The 20,159-nt window shown below is 40.2% G+C and overlaps 3 protein-coding genes across 3 annotated transcripts; 2 read left to right on the forward strand and 1 right to left on the reverse strand.

Annotated features, from left to right (window-relative positions):
• Positions 1–1,654: 1,654 nt before the first annotated feature.
• On the forward strand, positions 1,655–6,253 carry LOC306968299 (ADP-ribosylation factor-like protein 6; the record flags this gene model as incomplete). The annotated part of the gene is made up of 7 exons (XM_079563641.1): positions 1,655–2,005; positions 2,791–2,852; positions 2,933–3,001; positions 3,095–3,189; positions 3,509–3,638; positions 5,104–5,174; positions 6,228–6,253. Exons 1-7 carry the CDS (start codon positions 1,883–1,885, stop codon positions 6,251–6,253), a joined length of 576 nt encoding a protein of 191 aa, XP_079419767.1. The 5' UTR covers positions 1,655–1,882.
• A 449-nt stretch (positions 6,254–6,702) lies between these two features.
• LOC306968301 (F-box only protein 47-like) lies at positions 6,703–11,853 on the reverse strand (the record flags this gene model as incomplete). Its single annotated transcript, XM_079563644.1, has 10 exons — positions 6,703–6,815; positions 6,906–7,065; positions 7,239–7,381; positions 7,549–7,698; positions 8,840–9,013; positions 9,085–9,193; positions 9,326–9,400; positions 9,492–9,568; positions 9,630–9,791; positions 11,649–11,853. The coding sequence occupies 10 exons, from the start codon at positions 11,851–11,853 to the stop codon at positions 6,703–6,705; spliced, it is 1,368 nt and encodes a 455-aa protein (XP_079419770.1).
• A 2,660-nt stretch (positions 11,854–14,513) lies between these two features.
• On the forward strand, positions 14,514–18,620 carry LOC306968029 (claudin-14-like; the record flags this gene model as incomplete). Its single annotated transcript, XM_079563270.1, has 4 exons — positions 14,514–14,610; positions 14,894–15,037; positions 16,363–16,624; positions 18,108–18,620. Exons 3-4 carry the CDS (start codon positions 16,391–16,393, stop codon positions 18,618–18,620), a joined length of 747 nt encoding a protein of 248 aa, XP_079419396.1. The 5' UTR covers positions 14,514–14,610; positions 14,894–15,037; positions 16,363–16,390.
• Positions 18,621–20,159: the final 1,539 nt, after the last annotated feature.

The raw sequence follows: 20,159 nt of genomic DNA on the forward strand, positions 1-20,159 counted from the left end.
CTGTATGAATCCGGGAGAGGGGACACACCACACGCTCACGCTCGCCGACCCGCTACAGAAATAAAGAGTATCAGATGCTGTTTGTTTAGCATGTTCTACTGCTGAGCAATGTTAGGACGTTCTTTTGTACCAGGTACAAGTTAAAACTCTTGTATTTTATTTTTCTATGATTTCCAAAGAGATGTTGTGTAGATCTTGCACACTGTAAGAGGCAGTTACAGCGACAATTTATTTGCAAATAAAGATGAACAGTTGTGGTGGTTGACTGCTCATTGCATTTGGTTTTGAGTTTTGTTTCTCTAAAATGACAAAACGACAACCATATGTTCAAAAGCAAAGGTGTTCTCACTCTACCAGGTGTGAGAGGGTTGTTTTTAACAATTGTGATCTTTTTTTTTTATTACACTGAAGCCTGTTTTGTCAGTTTGGAACAGATACTCTTGGCTTAAAATTGCCATTACAGGACCTTACAAATGAAAGGAAATGAACAACATCAAAGATTGGTGAAATGCAGCATGTATTTTGTGAGGAACTGTACACATTACAACCACAAGATGGAGCTGCTCGACCAATAGAAATAAAAAATAGTCAATTTTAAATCAATGCTATAGAAATAGGCGCTCAATATAAAAGAGGTTTTCTCATAAAATATTATGTTGATGTTTTGGCACAACTTCTCTCATTTTCTTATTTGCTCTGATTGTTTATCCAAATGTCATGACATTTCTGTGATGTTACTGTGACATTTGTAATTTATTGTAGTTTTAATTATTATTGTACCCACACCACGGAGTGCAGCAGATGGTCTGAATTATCGGTAGAAGGCAGCGCGACACGAGAGAGTGGCTCCAAATGTCTAAAGCCTGTGACTCAGAGCTCCTGGGCTTTCTTACAAACATTAACAGCTGGGGTTGGCTTTGGGACATTGACCTGCAATGGGACTGTGATGACAATATTGAGACAATTATATGTGAGACACCTAAAATTGACAAATCATGACACATTTACGTATAGCAATTGGGTTTTAAAACACATTTCTTACACTGTATACATATTTTATCAACATTTTACTGTATTAAATGTCTATGTGCACGTGGGACAGGCCTGAACGAGGAAACGTAGGGCTGGGGTTACTCATGTCAGTCATCATCAACCATATCAGAATTTTAAAAGATATATATATTAAAATTTGTCAAAATACAATCAATGGCCATAGGCAGCAGTAAATAGGTGTCCTTACAGCCTGGACTTAAACATAGTCAGGGTTTAGGCCTGTCTCACGTCCTCACGGAGGCTGTTCCACACTTTTGCTGCGTGAAACTGAAATGCAGCCTCACCTTGTTTAGTGGTGACTCTGGGAACCACCAGAAGACCTGAGGATCTCAAGGCCCGATATGGCTCATACGGCTGTAACATGTCAGCTATATATTTTGGTGCCCGATCATGAATAGACTTGTACCAGCAGAGCTATTTTAAAATCTATTCTCTGAGTGTCAGGAGGCCAGGGCAGAGACCAGAGCACTGGACTAATGTGGTCGTATTGTATTTCCTGGTTCTGGTCAGGACCCGAGCGGCAAATAATCTCATGTGCTCACTCACCGAGCATGACTTCAGGGGTGTCCAATGGATATCCACTCTCTCAGGTCACCAGGTGTTCCGGTTTAATTCCCCCTAATAGGATTACCTCTCTTCAAGCCGGGACTGTCCTGGCAGCGCCTCAGCCTGTATGCCTGCATGGGACAAGGGGATGCGCAGTCATGTCAGCCGATATCAATAGATTTTACTACATATTATCCACATAGACTGATCACTTACCATTTGTGAGGCTCTCTATGGGGAGACGTGCTCTTGTATGCGAGGTGTTTAGTGTTGTTTGTGCCTAATGGGGCTGCTGGATAAACTCTCGGGCTGGCTCGGTCTTAAGAAGAAAGAGGTCAACGTTTTGTGCCTAGGACTTGACAACAGCGGCAAGACGACAATTATCAACCAACTTAAACCTGCTAATGTAAGTAGCATGTATTACTTTTGTTGCATATTCTTCCATGTAGATGTTTTACCAGTGTGCTGATAATACAACAGGTGTTTATGTTTAAATAATTTCACCGTGTTTTTTGTTTTGATATTTCAACTGTGTAATGGCATTTATTATTCTATCTTATTGGGATTACTGATTCAGATGTTTTGACATTTCTTGCTCAAATTGGCAAGAGTCGCCTCTGGTGTCTTGCATATAAATGAAGATGTAGCCCCTTTTGTGATTTGTTTTGCACAAGAGAAAAAGTAGGGTTACTTTAGACTTAAAATCCCTATCCATGGGTTTCATTTGCCAAATTGGGTCCATTACCATAAAAATAAACTGTTAAAAAGATTGCTATTCAATCTTTTCAACGTTCAAAATATTGTATTATATATTATAAATATAAATTGATGTCTTTCTTATATTTGTATGTTACTGTGAGGCCCTTCAAATTACCTTGTGTATGAAATGTGTTCTACAAATGAACTTGCTTTTCCTCAAAATAGTATCAGGTAGAAGTCATGGACCAGAAACCCATGAATAAAACTTGAAAACTAAATTTGCGTTTTGTGATTGCAATCGTCCGCTTATTGCTTATTTTCAGAATTCAAATCATTTAGGCCCATTGTCAGCGGAGTGGAAGCATGTTAGTCAGGTAATGCCCCCTCTTGCCTTATAGCCCATTCTAGTTGACATACTCTCGCCATCACTTGTCTCTTTCTGTGTGTTTTGGTGTGTGTTGTGTGTGTGTTTGTGTGTGTGTGTGTGTGTAGTCACAGACACAAGACATAGTCCCCACGATTGGCTTTAACATCGAGAAGTTCAAGACTTCAAGGTACGCCGAGTCACTGTTGGCATAAATCAATGAGTGAATAATAAGGAAGGTGAATGGCATTTTCTATTATCTGCAAACAGCCTCTCCTTCACGGCATTCGACATGTCGGGCCAAGGAAAATACAGGAACTTATGGGAGCACTATTACAAGTATGACACCACACATCACACCCAAGTCACAATACTTAAAACAGATGGTACTTGACAGAATGATCTGAATGTGTTGATCTTGTGCTTTAACAGAGATAGCCATGCGATTATTTTCGTCATTGATAGTGGGGACAAACTGCGAATGGTGGTTGCCAAAGAGGAACTGGACTCTCTTCTGAACCATGAAGGTATAATATTGGGTAATCTGTCAAATCACTGCTGTGTTGTCTTCTGATTAATTCATGATTATGTTGGTGTTTGGTGGATTAGTTGTATCTGCATTCTTGTACTTGTATGTAACTGTGAAACACTCTGAATAGCGTGCATTGGATCTATTTTGCAAGGAGGGGGGGAAAAAATCTAAGTGTTATTTATTTTTGTTGTTTCTCCCAGGGGTAAATGCTCTGTCTACAAAGCTGTAAACCTCTTATAACTTTTAACTTGAAGACTAAGATGTTAAATGTTTAAGTGCTTTAACAAATGGATGAATTTTGGCTTTGTGTCCAGACATGCGCGACAGGAAGATCCCTTTGTTATTCTTCGCCAACAAGATGGACCTGCAGGACGCCATGTCATCCAATAAGGTCACGCAGATGCTGTGCTTGGAGAGCATCAAGGACAATCCGTGGCACATCTGGTAAGACGTCTGAGCTTGTATCACTTCCCTCAGTCCACCAAAGGCCAGGGATTTAGAGCTAATGGAGGATTAGAAAAGGATGAACTGATAACTGTCTTGAATATTGCGGTATCTTTCATAAGATTTAGACAGAATCATAAGAAATGCATCTTTTCAGCAACAGTTGTTAAAAGAAGTACTAAATCAGGGCCAAAACAAGGCTCATATGGGTGTAAATCAGGAAAGACAAAACTGAACTAACTTTTTTTTAAAGATACTATTCGCTTTTTAATCCAGTATTGTGTTGAAATATGTTTTTGATCAAAGAAAGAACAACTAAAAATCTTTCTTAACCTTTGCTCTTACCTGGCTGTGGTTGGAGTTGCATTTTGGCATATGGAATTGTAACTATCCTTTTGTCCAGACTTTGGAATGATTAAAAGATGCACTGTCTTTTAAAGTACTTCAGCTTAAAAGAAAAAAAACAAACAATGCTTGCGTTTTTGTGTGTATTTGCCTGGATATGAATATCAAAATATAAAGAAAGTTAAGACCCTAAAGCATTATTTTGCATCGACTACAGTACGTTTTTGTTTGTTTGGAAATCATTTTGTGTGAACTCAAAGTGAGGTCAGCTTGTTAGTTCAAGTCTACATGACAATGGACAAAACACATGTTTCCAATATGTTCATAGATTACATATACGTATGTATACTTCAAGGATGTTTACATGTCTTTTTCTTTCCCTTTCCCTGTCAATCTTAAGTGAATGACTATGGACAGATAGTTTCTATTTCTACATGGTTATACGAGCTTGTACATTTGGGTATAGTTGGTATAGCAGGGCTGAGCGATATTATATATATTTTTGTGTGATCAGAACGAAAGAGAGATGTGCCTTGGTATAACTCTTATGTACCATATGGTGTATTTATTTATTTACGACTGTAAATGATAAATCCTTTATTTTTATTTTTTGGTAGACTGTAAATGATGAAATTCTTTGACATTTTATACGATCATAAACAATGTATATCAACATGTAAGCCCAGACTCATGCATCGGTTTCCTGCATGAGTCTAGCGGAAAATTAATGTGATGATTACTTGAATGAGAGAAAAGCGGTAGGTTTACAATAAGTTCTTTGAACTTCTTCCTATTCCTTTTGAGCACAAAGTCTTGTTTTGTATTTTTTTCTTTCTGTAAATGTTGGCATATTTTTTCTGCTCAAATGAATAAATAAATGAAATGAAATGAAATGAAAATATCAACAATATCACAATCCTGAGGCTCACTTTAGAACAGAAATGTGCCTTATTGGCTAAATGATACACAGCGTAGTTGTATAAGTGTCTCCCGCTCGCATTGCTCATTAGCCAGATGGAGGCAGGTGGATTAGAACTGCTCAGCTTTAACTTTAGAATCCTAGAAAAGTCTTAGAAAGTGAACGTGTGCCACACAGATTAACATCTTGTGCCTCTTTCAGTGCCAGCAACGCAATTAGAGGAGAAGGCCTCCAGGAAGGACTCGACTGGCTTCAAGGTAAATTCAGTCAAAGTTTGTCAGTTCATTATTGGTAGACATCTTTTTGTATTTGTAATGAAATAATAATACAGTGTTTTTATTTCTGTGCTTGTAGAGCAAATTTCACTGTGAGTACTGAGTGTTGTTTGGTACAAATCATGTGTTATGGTCCCGTATGTAGTTGTTTTGTTGTCATTTTGTGGAAAATCTTTAAAATTAGAATCAAGTAAAATCAAGTTCTCTCCCGCAATCTTCAATTTCAGTAAATGTGAATACACTGCCACCTGGATTTAACTAACTGTTCTGATCTGGGGTCGCTGCAGTTGGTCAGGTCTAGGTTTAGCAACACTATGAGGCCAAAGAATGAGATCAGCAGAACATCCTGAATGACCAGGTTAATCCATCAATACGTTTTCTTCTTCCCTAATGGCATGAGCATATTCCAAGGTGACAATGCCAGGAATCATGAGACATACTGTAATTCCCTCACCTCTATTGACGATTAACCCCTTTGGGATGTGCTGGAGAAGGTTTTGCTCAGTGGTCACACTCTCCCATCATCAATACAAGATCTCGGTGAAAGATTTATGCAACACTGGGTCTTTTGACATCGCAGTAGATTATTATTTTTTGACCAGGCAGTGTATTTATACATATATTTACATTTAGAGATTGCTGAGTTATTATTTACACATTATAGTTAGAACACACTTGAGGCATTTGGGGCGACAGTGGCACAGTTGCTCGTCTGGTGATCGGTTGTGGATTCGAATCCCAGCTCCCGCAAATGCACTGTCATTGTGTCCTTGGGCAAGACACTTCACCCTACTTGCCTCTAGTGTCTGCATACATTGAGAGTGTGAATGGGTGACTCGCTCCTTACTGTAAAGTGCTTTGGGCCTGATAAAGGTAGAAAAGCTAGTATGTGCTAGTATATCGCATATTTTTACCCCGTGAGATCCCAAATTGTGTGTATCCTTTTGTGCTGTGTCTTTGTGTTTTAATCAATTGCCCTATATTGTTCAAAATGTGTTTCTTCTGGACCATTGTGCTTAAGAATCGAATGTTTCTTTTTTGTTTTCCCAGGTCACATCAAAGCAATCAGCACATGAACTGAATGACGCGAAGTGCACTGGATATTTAAACCCATGGACTGTCAATTTACAGGCCTTACATTTTATTAGTCATTTTAGAGACGATTTGCTTTTGCTTGACATTTTGAATTTGCCATTTCAATTTACACATTATTCAATTTGTATTGTAGGCCAGCAGTTTTTCATAAAGCACCTTTAATTTTGCTAAGAAGCTGCGTTTTTATGTAAACCTCATGCTTTTAAAAATGAGAAGTGAAGTAAAGCTTTTCATCCAAATCCATTGATGGTTTATTTTATAAAAGTATTCAATACATGCAATTATGGCACTACAACATTTTATATGGAAGTTGAGAATATATTATGTGCTGTCAATAAATACTATAAATACTATAAATATAAAGCTCATTCATTCAACAGGATTCTAAGATAAAACTATAAAACCTCATTCACATTCACACTGAATTCTGTCACATTTCATTTTTCTGGAGGAACATGTATAGAAACTTGGCGTGAAATCGAGCACTGGAGTCGAGCAGGATGCACAGAGTTTGGAAGATCTCTCTGTCGTCAACAACGTTCCCTAAAACAACACACACAAAAATGCAAATAACTAAACAGAAGAAAAAAAAATCGATCTAAGATGTTTTCACCTTAATGTGTTGCAACAAACCTCCGACGGACAGCTCGAAGAACTCCCTGGTGGTCTCTGCGAACATGTTTTCCAGGTTTTGGAGAAAGAGGAACTTTTCTGGATCTGAGCTGAAGACTTTGCAGACCTGCTGCACCAGCCTCACTGCCCAATTCATGTGATATCCGTCCTTCTCGCACACCTGCAGCCAGAGACACAGTACCAAACTATCTATTTTATTTAACCATGACAACCCCACTGAATCAGAATCATTTTGTACTGGAGTCCTGCCTCCAGAGGGGAACCTATTGTGTTTGTACATGTTTTACTGTTTTTAGTACCCAGTTTTCCACTATCATCCAGCGATACACTCACCAGTATTATGTACACAATGAGTTTTGAGACTTCCACCAGACGGCCATTGAGGGCTTTGCTCGCCAGAAAAGTGTAGCAGAGATGGCTGCCACAAAGCACCAACAGACGAGCCACGTTCTCCACATGCCACGGCTGAGGGATCGCTGGAGACGGGATAAAGAAGTTACGTCAAGATTCATGTATAGATCAAATTAAACAAGTGGATATGTGCATTTGTGTTGCACTCTATCTCAAGACATAATCCCCCCTGGGTGACAAAAAATGTTGTTGTTGAATGAAACCAGTATGCAGTTTAACAGTATGTCAGTACCAGTGAGCTCCTCCAGGATGGCTAGTATGGAGTCTGCCATCCAGCCTTTGACCTCCAGTTTACTGAAGAGCAGCAGCAGCGCTCGGGCCAAGTCCCACAGAGAGCCGTGAGGAAGTGCCCTCTCCACCAACTCCTGCCAACCAACGGTGCCTGCACACAAGAGGGAGAGAATGTTTGTATGTTTGCCCCCACGGCCCAAAAACAAACCAGAAAATAAACCTGGTATTACAGCTGCACTCCCTGAGTCAAACTGTGACAGTTGTAGGCAGTGAAGTCTTAGAGGTGTTGCCCAATTGCATTTCAAGCTTTCACAGCCCCTCCCGCACATCCCGATTGTTCACTTGAGTTAATGAGAAGCACATCTCAGCCGGAGTTCAGAGCGAGACAATTTGAGACGTGAACAGGGCGGACCGCCAATGTTAACAATGTGCTAATCTAGACTCTGATTTCTTGGTTCACACAGCGCACACTTTCACAAATGTTGCGTTTACATTGTAGATCTATGGTGCCACATGAAGTTTACTATAGAAAACAATTTCATTACCACAGCTTCAACTACACTTTATTCGTTTTAACAGAGGGTAGCCAAAATATTTACCAAATTAAAGCAGTACTAAGTAACTTGTTTACCTTAATAAATATTTTGTTTGTAGTCCCTCTGGGGGTAATACAAGTGTTAATGCGATGATCTCCCCCCGGTGTCTCTGGCCAGAAAACCACAATTGCAACTTCGCTGCCACCGGGTAGGAGTCACCAATACATACTTATGGAATCACGAAGAAGAAGCTAACAGGCTAACAGGCAAAGCTAACTTAAACAGTATTTACAGCCAAGTTTGAGTGAAAAAAATTACCTCCATTGTGTAATTGGATGTTCAATATCCCTTTCTCCTTTTTCTTTTCTGTCAGCGTAGTATTTACTCTCACGGACAATTAATAAGTAAAAAAAACGCAACATGCTACGACACCTGCAGTGGCGCTTATGGCCTCTAGGGGCATGAGTTACTTAGTACTGCTTTAATATTACTCAAGTTGGAGTCAGCTACAGATACTTGAGTAAATGCAACTTAATACTACTCGTGTCTTCTCATTAAAGGGCACAACATAGTGACAATTACAGACAATTTCACAGTCTAACCGTAAATTTGGCTTTTAATAAAGATCATCAATACCACCATAGTACAAACACACATTTGTAAAATTCTTCTCTTGATTTTAAGTTAAATATTTCAACTTTTAAAACTGAATCCACAGAGCAACCCCACAGACAGGCACAGGTTCGTAGTATTTACCTTCAGGCAGCAGAGGCCCGTAGAGGATGAGCAGGAGATGAGCCTGGCTGACCATGGGCCACGGTTTGAGCAGCTCGATTAACCAGAACTGACACTCCAGTCGGTTCGACCAGGGGTCCAACAGCACTCTGCGGCAAAACAGACGGATCTCGATCTCCTGGAAACAGGGCACCCCTAAAACACAAAGGATGCCAAGATCATTTTGTCTGTTTTTGATGCTGTTCTGTTTTGGGACATTTTCTCACCTGGTTTGCTGCTAACGACTGCCTCCATCTTTGGCAGGATGTTTGTGGCATCACACAGAAAGAGGAACACTCTGTGGCACTCGAGTTCGTCCCATCCCGCAATGAGTGTCTGAAAAAATCTTGTTAATGTCTTATCTCTCTGTGTTCACATTTTACAGACTATCTACTTACAGTTTATAAGGCATGCTAAATGTACGTCCATACGCTGCTTTTATGTGAATGCCAAACTAAACATTTTTACCTGAAGAATGCCTCCAAAACTTGCAAATCCAAGGCAGTCTTGAACAAAACAATGCTCCAACATGAAGCAAGGAATCTGAATGAATTATGATAAATGGTACAATCAACCCTTCAGCAATGTCAGAATGAATGCGTTGTTGTTTCATGTCACAATTTGTATTTCTCACCTGTAAGAATCGGCTGAAGATAAACTTTAACCTCTCCTTTGTTGGAAGCAGCAAAGTGCATCTCTTGAACAGCAGCCCTGAAATATGAAGTCAGCTGTTAATAATAATGAACATAAAAAGGTTCAGAACAGTGCTTACCCAGAGCTCTGTAGTGGGTGATGGTGGCCTGTTGCTCCTGGAAGCATGTGCAGTGAAAACTCTGAATGATCATTCTATTCCTCCATTTTTGAGTTGAGACATAGTCCACGACAAAATGAGTGACGTCCTTGGAGGTCATGCTGAACACGCTCAACTCAAGCACTAAAACAGAGGTAAAACATCATATGGATTCAGAATAGACTTTTATTTCTCTATATATATTTCAGAAGACTTTGTATGCTGTAATAGCTCATCTAAATGATACCATGGTTCATCATTTAATGTAAAGGGATTTCCATATGCGTTGTTTTTTCATCATAAGCCTTTGAACTTAAAGGAATAGGCCACCGTTTTTACATACTGAGATATGTCCTTACCTAACCTTAGAGGAGTTAATATATACCCGTCTGGTCTTTGTCCGTGCGCTCTGTCACGCAAACGGGGCACATACGCAGCCTCTCCCACATGTCACATAGCTCCAAAAAAGCTCACGATAGAAGCTACCAAGCTCTTCCACGTGTTCCCTATTTAAATAACGTTACGTGAAGTGTTTTTTCAAATGTATTCTTTTGCATAATCATTTTTGGTAGATGTGTTCCCACAAGATGAAAATAATGCACGACAGCGAGTTTGTTAGGCTCCTCTAATATGCAAGCTAATCAATTTTAATACTGCATTATTAGGCATTATTGTGAGAGCACGGTCAGTGTCTCTAGAGTCCTTTTAAGACGTCACAGTCTCCTGTGAATGTCTGGACAATATTAGGGCTTGACGATATGGCAACATTTTTGTTGAAGATCTGACAGCTCAGCTTTGCAAACAGAAGCAACAGCAGTCTCAACAGGAGCTGGAGCAACTACGAAAGATACATGAATGGTTGTTTTCAGCATAAATATATTAACACTGACTGAGGACAGGTCTGAATTCTGAGCACAACGTCCGCGCAGTAACTCCTAAAGGTTATTGACGGAAGTGAGCGGGGGAAGTCTTTAGGAGTTACTGCGCGGACGCTGTGCTCCTCGTATCATTACGCCTCACAATATAGTCCCCCTTTTTATCTGCTTATAAAATCGACATGCTACATTTCTGTGTAAATATACTTCGCATGAAAACACTTCACGTAACTTTATTTAAATAGGGAACACGTGGAAGAGCTTGGTAGCTTCTATCGTGAGCTTTTTTGGAGCTATGTGACATGTGGGAGAGGCTGCGTATGTGCTCCGTTTGCCTGACAGAGCGCACGGACAAAGACCAGACGGGGATATATTAACTTGTCTAAGGTTAGGTAAGAACATATCTCAGTATGTAAAAACGGTGGCCTATTCCTTTAACCTCTTACCCCCTGTCCGAACCGAGGGCAATTTTTCCAGTTCGGCTTTACCCAAATCTAAGAGCTTCTCAACTGGAAAGCAACAGTGTAATGTCTCATTTGAAAGCTAGACCTACAAAAGTTTTTTGTCATGTCGTATTTTTGTCTCCATTTAGTCGCTTTTTTGTCACGTTTTTGTCGCTTTTTTGTCATATTTTTGTCATAATTTTGTTGCGTTTCTGCCGCTTTTTTGTTGTATCTTTTTCTCATTTTAGTCGCTTTTTTGTTATATCATTGTCATAATTTTGTTGCGTTTTTATCAAATGTTTCTCTCGTTTTAGTCGGGTTTTTTGTCGGATTCTTGTTTCTTTTTTGTCATGTTTTTGTCATATTTTTGTCGTGTTTTCGTCTCGTTTTTGCGGCTTTTTTATCGTATTTTTGTTGCTTTTCCAGCACATTTTTAACGCTTTTTTTCACGTATTTTTGCCTCGTTTAAGTCGCTTTTTTAACGTATTTTTGCTGTGCTTTAGTCGCTTTATTGTCATGTTTTCGTCACGTTTTCGTCCCTTTTTTGTCGCGTTTTCATCCTCGTTTTCGTCGCTATCTTTATGCTTTTTTCGGCACTGGAGAATACGTGCTCGGTTGAGGTGGGGGTTAAGAGGTTGCAGAAAATGTCTTGTTTTCGTATTAATATTGTACAAACTGCTGACCGGACAGCTTCCCCAGTATCATGTCCAGCACTTCTGAGGGCAGGCGGTGGAAGAAGTTCTCCGCGCTGCCCCCGGGGTCTCGGTTCCGGAGCTGGCTGCGGGTCTGCATCCTCGTGGCCGGGGCGGGGGGCCTCGTGTACGGGCTGCTCTTGTGGCTCGGCCAGTACCTCTCGACATTTCGTGTGGCCTTCTTCACCTTTACCATGACGGCTTCACTAAAGACAGCACGAGCTTTTAAAAACAAGGTAAAGTTTTGCCTGGCAGCCTCCACGTGACGGCGCAATGAAAACTAGCTACGAGTGTAAACATGCTAGCCATAATTTATCACTGAGTAACTAATAATGGGTCCACTTTTGGTTAATCAGTCAAGCGTGTCACTATCATATAAATTATAGTTAATATAAATGTATCTTACCAACACTGACTGTCAAATCGAAGCAGAAAGAGACTGCCGTATCCTTCAGGGAATCAGAGAAAATCTTACGGCGCGAAAAGATCAGATGTTATTAAAAAAAAGTTATGTTGATATAATTATGCGTTAAAATATTTTCACGTTTTGAGCTATTGTTGGACATACATGCGCTATTGCACGCGTACCTTTTGATTTTACATTTATTTTTAATTTAATTTAAAAGAGATTATAATAAATATTGGACGGAAGCATCTGGAATGGGCGTGGCCAGGGAACGGCGGGAAGCTGCGGTCCTTTGAAGTCTTCTCCTCACTTCATGCCGACGTGAGTTTACATTTGGCATCTCTAAGCAGCCCATATGTTTAATACACGTTAGGAATGTGAATTTGCCCTTACATATCTGTATAATTTGTTTAGTACTTTCCATTTTTCTATCAGTGTCTGATCTCTGCTCATTATGAACTCATCAGCGTGACATGCAAATCAGGTGATTTAGTTGTTTAGTGTAAATTAGACTCTATTTTCGTCCACTTTTGGCCATATTTAGACTTTCCTTGGCTTTGGTAGGGCTAAGTCAATCCCCTATAAGTGATGATGCGATACATATCACAATGCTTAAAGAGGGGGGATTATGCTTTTTTCAATCACATAGCACCAGTCTATATCACACTACAATGATGATGAAACCTTCTGTTGGTCTGTAAATGCAGTAAATTAGAATAACTGCCTTGTATAAAATTGCTCTCTCAAAATGGCTGTAGTGAATGACTTGAAATAGGTCTCTGTCTCTTTAAGAACCCCTAACCCTTTCAGACACGCCCCCTCCACACGCTGTCTGTGGCATCAGTGGGGAGGGGGTTCTGCTGAGGTGCAGTGGTCGGTTACTCGGCTGGTGACGAAAGCTCGGAGGCGTCTCCAGGAGGTGGGGGCGTTCCTAGGAGGACTCAGGCAAACCTATCCCTAAAATGGCCGCCATCAGAGTTTTTACAGATTACTCAAAAATACGTGAATGTGCCAAGTCAACACTTCAGGCAATTTTTTTAATGAGGGAATGACATAATAACATGATGTAAAGCTTGAAAAAGTCTATTTTGCATAATACCCCCCCCCCCCTTCAAGGGCTGATATGATACCTATTGCAATACAGTAAGTATTGTGAAACGCTTGAAAAAGAAAAGAGAGAGATGTGTCCAAAAGTTATCAAATGCCAATTGACTCTGTGCTTAACTTCAAATCGTAACAACGCCGCCCAAGAAGTGACTTCCTGTTTCGATGCAGCACACCAAAGTAAAAGCACCGTTGTAATTGTAAGCCAGTAAACAGGTGCACATGGGCTGTGACCCATGGACTGCCATCATATAAATGTGCGGGTTCCTGCTTTCTCTCTCTCTGCCTCCACTTAAATAAACAGGGACACGGTCCAGAGCGGTCCTCCAAAAAGACCCTCCGCTTTGTCTCATTCTACACCTCACATCGGTCAGCTACATATTCATTAGTTTAGCAGTTCATTAGTTCAACTTTCTTTCTGCCTGACTATTAACAGACAAAACATTTAAAATGTGTAGAACCTGCTGAACTAATCCATGAGACGAGCTGTGTGCTTTTATTTTGGTGTGCTGGACTGAAACAGGAAGTCACGTGTTGGGCGGCGTTGTTATGATTTGAAGGTTTAATCTCTTAACGCCCACCATAACCGAGCACATTTTCTCCCAAATTGAAAAGCTTCTTGAACAAAGTGTCAAAATTGTGACAAAAATGAGGATGAAAGTACAACAAAATAAATAAGAAAAAACATCAAAAGACAGAGAAAAACACAACAATGTCAATAACACAATAAAAAGCGTCAAAAACACGACTGAAAAGTGATGAAAACGTGACGAAAACACAACAAAAAAAGAGATGAAAACATGACAAAAAGGTAACAAAAACACGGCAACAACACAAAAAATACGTCAGTTTTGTAGGCCTTAGCTTTCAAATATGGCGTCACCCAGGCCTATAGGCTGTATACTCCAGATGAGAAGCTTTAAGATGTAGGTAAAGCTGATCTGGGGAGGGTAAGAAGTTAACATAAGGTGCCACGTAACTGTTCATGAAGAAATACTACATTTAAAAAATATTGAAAGTCTCGATATTGTTTGTTTGATTTTGTGGTCCTCCTTGAGTGAAAAGTTGGACAACCCCTCACCAAATCCATACTTTTCAACAAATGGACACACTGGGTGACCTAAAATCAAGCCATCACATTTGTTTTGTTTACCTAACACACAGTGAAGCGACTTTGCTCACCTTCTAATCACAGGATTACACCGTTTAACTAAGACTATTACAGCTTCCTCGTGCAAATGGCGTCTCCCACTGGCAGACCTTGACACGGATCATCCCATTCCCGTCAGTGTCGACAAGAGCTCTCTACTTCACGGCTGCCGGACAGAGGACCAGCCCAGTGGGAGAGAAAATTAACCTATTATTCTTGTGAAACAAAGGGAGAGCTGAACGGGAAGATGGACTGCAAAGAAAAGACTTGAATTTTTACTGACTTGAAGCACAGTGAGTATCGCAAAATGACTCTGTTGCTTGCCTTGTGGAAATGTTAGAGTTATATGTTAATACACAGGTACATATACGGAATTGTTTTATATATTTTTCAAACTTAAAGAAGTCTGTCATTAGCATTAAACCTTTTACGTTAGGTGGGTAGACTAATTCCTGACACGTCCCTGATGCTGCCAGAGATTGCAGCGTTGTTAATGATGACGTCTAAATGCCTGGTCACTCACAACAGGTGTCTTTCATTGAACTGACATTCTTTGTGGTTTGTTTGTTTCTTGAGACATATGCGGAGACAGACGGGACCTGATCTACAAGAAATCTTCCCCAATGTCTTGCCAATTTGGACATTCTCCAAGCTCCTCTTTGGACAAATGTGCCCAGACACCTGTGAGCATGGCTCGCTAATCCAACCATAACCTAATTGGTGAGTATTTAAACATTCATTTATAAACATCGACATGCAGTTATCTTAAAGGAAGCTTGTTTTCCGTTTTCCTTCCCCCTGCCTGTCTCTCAGGTCATGTCCCTGCTGTAGTCAATCATTAAGTGGCAACAATAGGGCCAGTATAATGGATCTAAGAGGCTTCAACAGTGCCATGTTTGACACTTTGGACAAAAAGCCATTGTTTTCTGTGTACAGTACAAGAACACAACAGTTCCATTGACTTTTATGTGTAAACTTAATGGAGGCTGCCTAATGTGTTAAGTTTTCATAATCAGAGTAAAGGTAAAATTGTAGATGCCACAGTGCAAAAAGCAGAAGGCAATATTCATACTTTGTGAGGAGAAGCAGTGAAGGATACAGCAGGACAAATACGTGTGTGCTACCAGCTCAGGAAAGTTAGGTGTTCAAAAATGAATGATTAACTCTACGTTGCAATCCGTTGTTTTTTAATGAGGCAGTAATAATGCTGTTTTGACAAATGACCGAACCCTGATTTCAGTCTGCCACAGATCACTACTGCTTCATCTAGAAGGATCTTGTGTGTAATATCCTGTTTTCTGAAGATCACACGGGCTTCTGCGAACATTAAGTGTTTTTGAAACAGCGTTCCGAGCTTGGGCACCTTCTGTAAATGTTTAATTCCCTCCTTGCTTTTCCGTTCTTGTGGGAGGACTCCGGAGTGGATTTTTAAACAGGTGAAGCTGAACACTGCTCTCATTAGTTACACATGCAGTCACCTGCCACTCACCAGAGACATATGGCACTGTACTAAGTTCATTCAGCTGTTTCTCTGCCAACTCGGGGGAAACCTGAAGGATGCCTCGCCAACTGAACGTAAGCTCATTGGATTTTGCTGCAAACACCTGGGGACATGATGGCAAGATTACAGGGACGGGAGGAAGACTACACAAACCTGAGTCTGCCGGTGGTTTTCAAACTGTTTTTGTGTTCTTTTTTCCACTACAATATTGGAGTATTTTGAACAATGTATCTGTACTTCTCTTGTCCTTTGGTTTACATTTATTGACAATTATGCTGCAAGTTTGTCCATATTTTTCAATGTTTAGCTGATTCCTCTTCATGGGAAAGGAGTAAAGCAAATGCAGGGAATGAAGGGATTAAGGGTACTTCAAAAAGCCTAACAATCACAGTTTAAAAAAATGTGTGGTAAAGGCCTACAAAATTGGTTTGTACCTAAGGCCCAAACCTTTGAGCCTGAAGAACTTTGAAACAACTTCTGTTTTGTAACTATAAAATCAAAGTGTAAATCTTTATAAACAGATCATTTGTTTTCTATCTTTCAGTGGTGACACCAGCCTGAGTGAGTGACCAATGGCCAACATGGCGGTGCAGGTCCTGGGCTTCTTCCTGGGGGTGCTGGGGTTTACAGGAACTGTAGTGTCCACGGTGCTGCCCCACTGGAGGAGCACGGCCTACTTGGGGTCGAACATAATCACTGCCACCTCGTACATGAAGGGCCTGTGGATGGAGTGTGTGTGGCACAGCACTGGCATCTATCAGTGTGAGGTGTACAGGTCCATGCTGGCACTGCCCCGGGACCTGCAGGTGAGACAATACTAGATGGGCTGGATTAATCACAGTAAAATAGAAACCACAATCTGGATGACCACACTTACTATGGTAGTTTAATACCCCCTGCAAACAACATGACATCCTGTGTCCATGTTGTTTCCATGCTCATATAATGCTAACCCTGTAGTTTAGATCAGTGGTTTTCAACCTTTTGGAGCCGCGACCCCCATTATAACAGGTAAAGAGGTTCGTGACCCCCCGCCCGGGTCACACCATGGGAAATAGGAACATTAGCCTACATAATTCTTAAAAAATAAAGAAAAAAAAAAACAAATGGCTGAAATAGATAATAAAATAGCAAACACATGCTACAATAAAACATCAGATTATATTGTAAGAAAAGAGAAGAGAAAAAAAAAAAAGAAAAGATTTAGAATACACAAAAAAAAAAAAAAAAAAGATTATATTGTAATGAAAATATGTATATTTTATCCAAATGAGCTGGCGACCCCCCAAATTTGTCTCGCGACCTCTTTGGGGGTCTCGACCCCCAGGTTGAGAACCACTGGTTTAGATAAACCTGTTCGAAAATAAATTTAAATGTAATGTGGTGTATGTTCAATAAAGTCCTTATATACAAAGTCATTTATACACCAATCAGACTACTTTGTTACTACTGTCTGTTACTGATGCAGATTATTTCTACTAACTACAGCTATTGATACTATACTTTTACTACTGCTACTGCAAGTACTGCTGCATAACAACAGAAATCTAGTCTTAGGCAAAACTAATAATGAGTAAAATTGTATTAAGCGGTGTCTACGGGGGATTTAAAAGTAAAAATGGTTATAAAGTAGTATTTGTAGTTTTGATGGAAGATGTTTAACCTCTTACCTTCCACCTGAACAGAGCACTTTCTCTCCAGTTTGGTTTTACCCAAATGTAAAAGCTCATTGGAAAAAGTGTAAAAAAAAAATTAAAAAAGAAGCGACAAAAATGTGACCAAAAAAAACCCAACAAAAATGTGACAAAAGATTATAAAAAATTGACAAAAAATAATAAAAATGTGACAAAAAACAAGAAAATGTGACAAAAAATAATAAAAATGTGACAAAAATATATATAAAAAATGTGACAAAAAATAAATAAAAATGTGACAAAAAACAACCAAAATGTGTCAAACTCTGGCAAATATGAGATGAAAAAGAATGTGAAAAAGTGACAACAACGAGACAGCAATGTGAGGAAAAGGATCTGTTTTGTATGTCTTGACTATGAGGCGTTACTCTGGCCAATATGCTGTAAGCGCCAGGTGAGAACTTGTTAGATTTGGGTAAAGCCGAACTGGAGAAACTGTGCTCGGTTAAGGCGGAAGGTAAGAGGTTTATAATAACTAAATTACCAATTGGTCTGCCATTTCTATGTCAGCATTGTGGTCTTGTTATCTTCAGGTAATAAGTAACATATCTGTGCAGATAGAATTTTAACTACTCCTATTTTTACCCCTTGGCAGGCGGCCCGAGCTCTTATGGTCCTGTCCTGTATCACGTCTGTCCTGGCTGCCGTCGTCTCTGTTCTGGGGATGAAGTGCACCTATTTTGCCCGTGCATCCGGCATCAAGTTCCTCCTGGCTCTGAGCGGAGGCATCTGCTTCATCTGTGCCGGCATCCTCTGCCTGGTCACTGTCATATGGACCACCAATGATGTGGTCATGGAGTTTTACGACCCCTTCCTGCCCGCTGGATTCAAATACGAGCTGGGTCTGTGTGTGTACCTTGGCTACGCGGCCGCCTGCCTCAGTTTGGTTGGGGGAGTGGTGATCTGTTGGAGCAGCAGCAGTCAGAGTAGATCCAGACGTCCGGAGTTTCAGACACAGAGGAGTCAGCCCGTGTCTCCACCACCTGCTTTTAACAACATCTACCCCCCTGCTCCTCCGTACAAGCCCCCGGAGGCACTGAAGGACAACAGAGCGCCTTCTTTAACTTCCCTGTCCAGTAATGGCTACAGACTCAACAACTATGTGTAAATATCAACACATGGGTGGAGACTCTTTGCACTTTTTAATACTTTTGACTAAAACAGCACTTTTGCTAGAATTATACTACAAATTTAAACAACCCACTTTATGCAAGTAAAAAGAAAAGGAGTGAACTTTGTTGTTTAGTCCTGGTTGTTGTGTAGCTGTGATACCACAAGATGGCACCGTCTACCTGATTGTAATCGCAAACTCTGACAATAGCTGCGTTCAGATGTTGTTGTTGTATGTCCATATCAAATGTCTGTAGTTTCATTAATAAGTTAATTTTGCCTTGAACAAAAGATGAATGCACCTTACTCAAAACAAATTTGAAATGGTTTATCGAAGTGCAATTTGTGTCTTAATTCAAAAAATTAATAAATATGTCTTAATACTACAGTAGATGTAAAGCTTGAAATCCTTTACAATAGTTTTTTAACATCTTAACACCCATCTTAACCGAGCACACTTTCTCCCGTTTGGCCCAATTACCCAATTCTAAAAGCTTCTGGGAAAAAAGCGTCAAAATATCGACAAAAACGAGGATGAAAACCAAACAAAAATGAGACAAGAATGCAACACAAAAAAAGCAACGAATGAGCGACAAAAAAACATGCCGAAAAAGCAACAATAACAAAATTGAAAAGTGACAAAAACATGGCTAAAAAAAAAAACGATTCAAAAATGTGACCCAAAAAGTCACATAATTGTCACTTTATCATCGCTTTTTTTGGGTCACGTTTTCTTTTGTTGTTTTTGTTGTTTGATTTGTTTTACGCCAAATTGGAGAAAATGTGCTCGGTTAAGGCGGGGGTTAAGAGATTACACCGTTTTCACCTTAATTGTATGCTGTGGAAAAGTAAATTCCACAAGATGGCGCCACAACCCTCTTCTCCAACGCGCATCAGCTGCGGGAGTCTACTTTACCTGCTGCGCTACATTTGCGGCCCTTTACACGACCGTATGAATGAAAGATTCTCATTGTGCTTTTTTTTCTCTCTCTCTCTGTCTTTTTCTTGACAGCACGGGTTTATTTGCGCCGGTTTATTAAGTGAAACCTCTTCCAATTAAAGGTAACCTCTGCCTGGTTTTCTGACAGCTCCGAGCTTAATGAAGGGACTTGTCACGATTCAAACACTGGTCTAAGAAATGTATTGCGGATTATTCAAGAGATGCCACGCTTCATATATTTGTGAATTGCCACTGTTGCCATAAGAGAAGTTGCTACATAGGGAAGAGATTGTTGCTGGTGGGCGGTTGCCAATATCAGCACCGAGGACAGCTCCCAGCTTTAAACCTCAATAACTGTTCGGGAAATATTACTGGTGCTGAGGTTTTCTGAAAGGATTGAAGCATCACAGCAACTGTTGATAATAAAGGAGCGGGTTTTAAGAAGTGTAGAAAAATATGAGCTGACCCTTCCTGAACCCATGAAAAGACGAATCAAATCAATACCCAAGACATGAATCAAAGCCTGTGAACCAAAGGCTGCATGAGATCCGTAAAAGCAGTGGTTGTGGCTGTTTTAGTTGTAACAGGGGGTTCTGA

This window comes from Gobius niger (assembly GCF_951799975.1).
Source record: "Gobius niger genome assembly, chromosome: 9".
NCBI classification, from domain to species: Eukaryota; Metazoa; Chordata; class Actinopteri; order Gobiiformes; family Gobiidae; genus Gobius; species Gobius niger.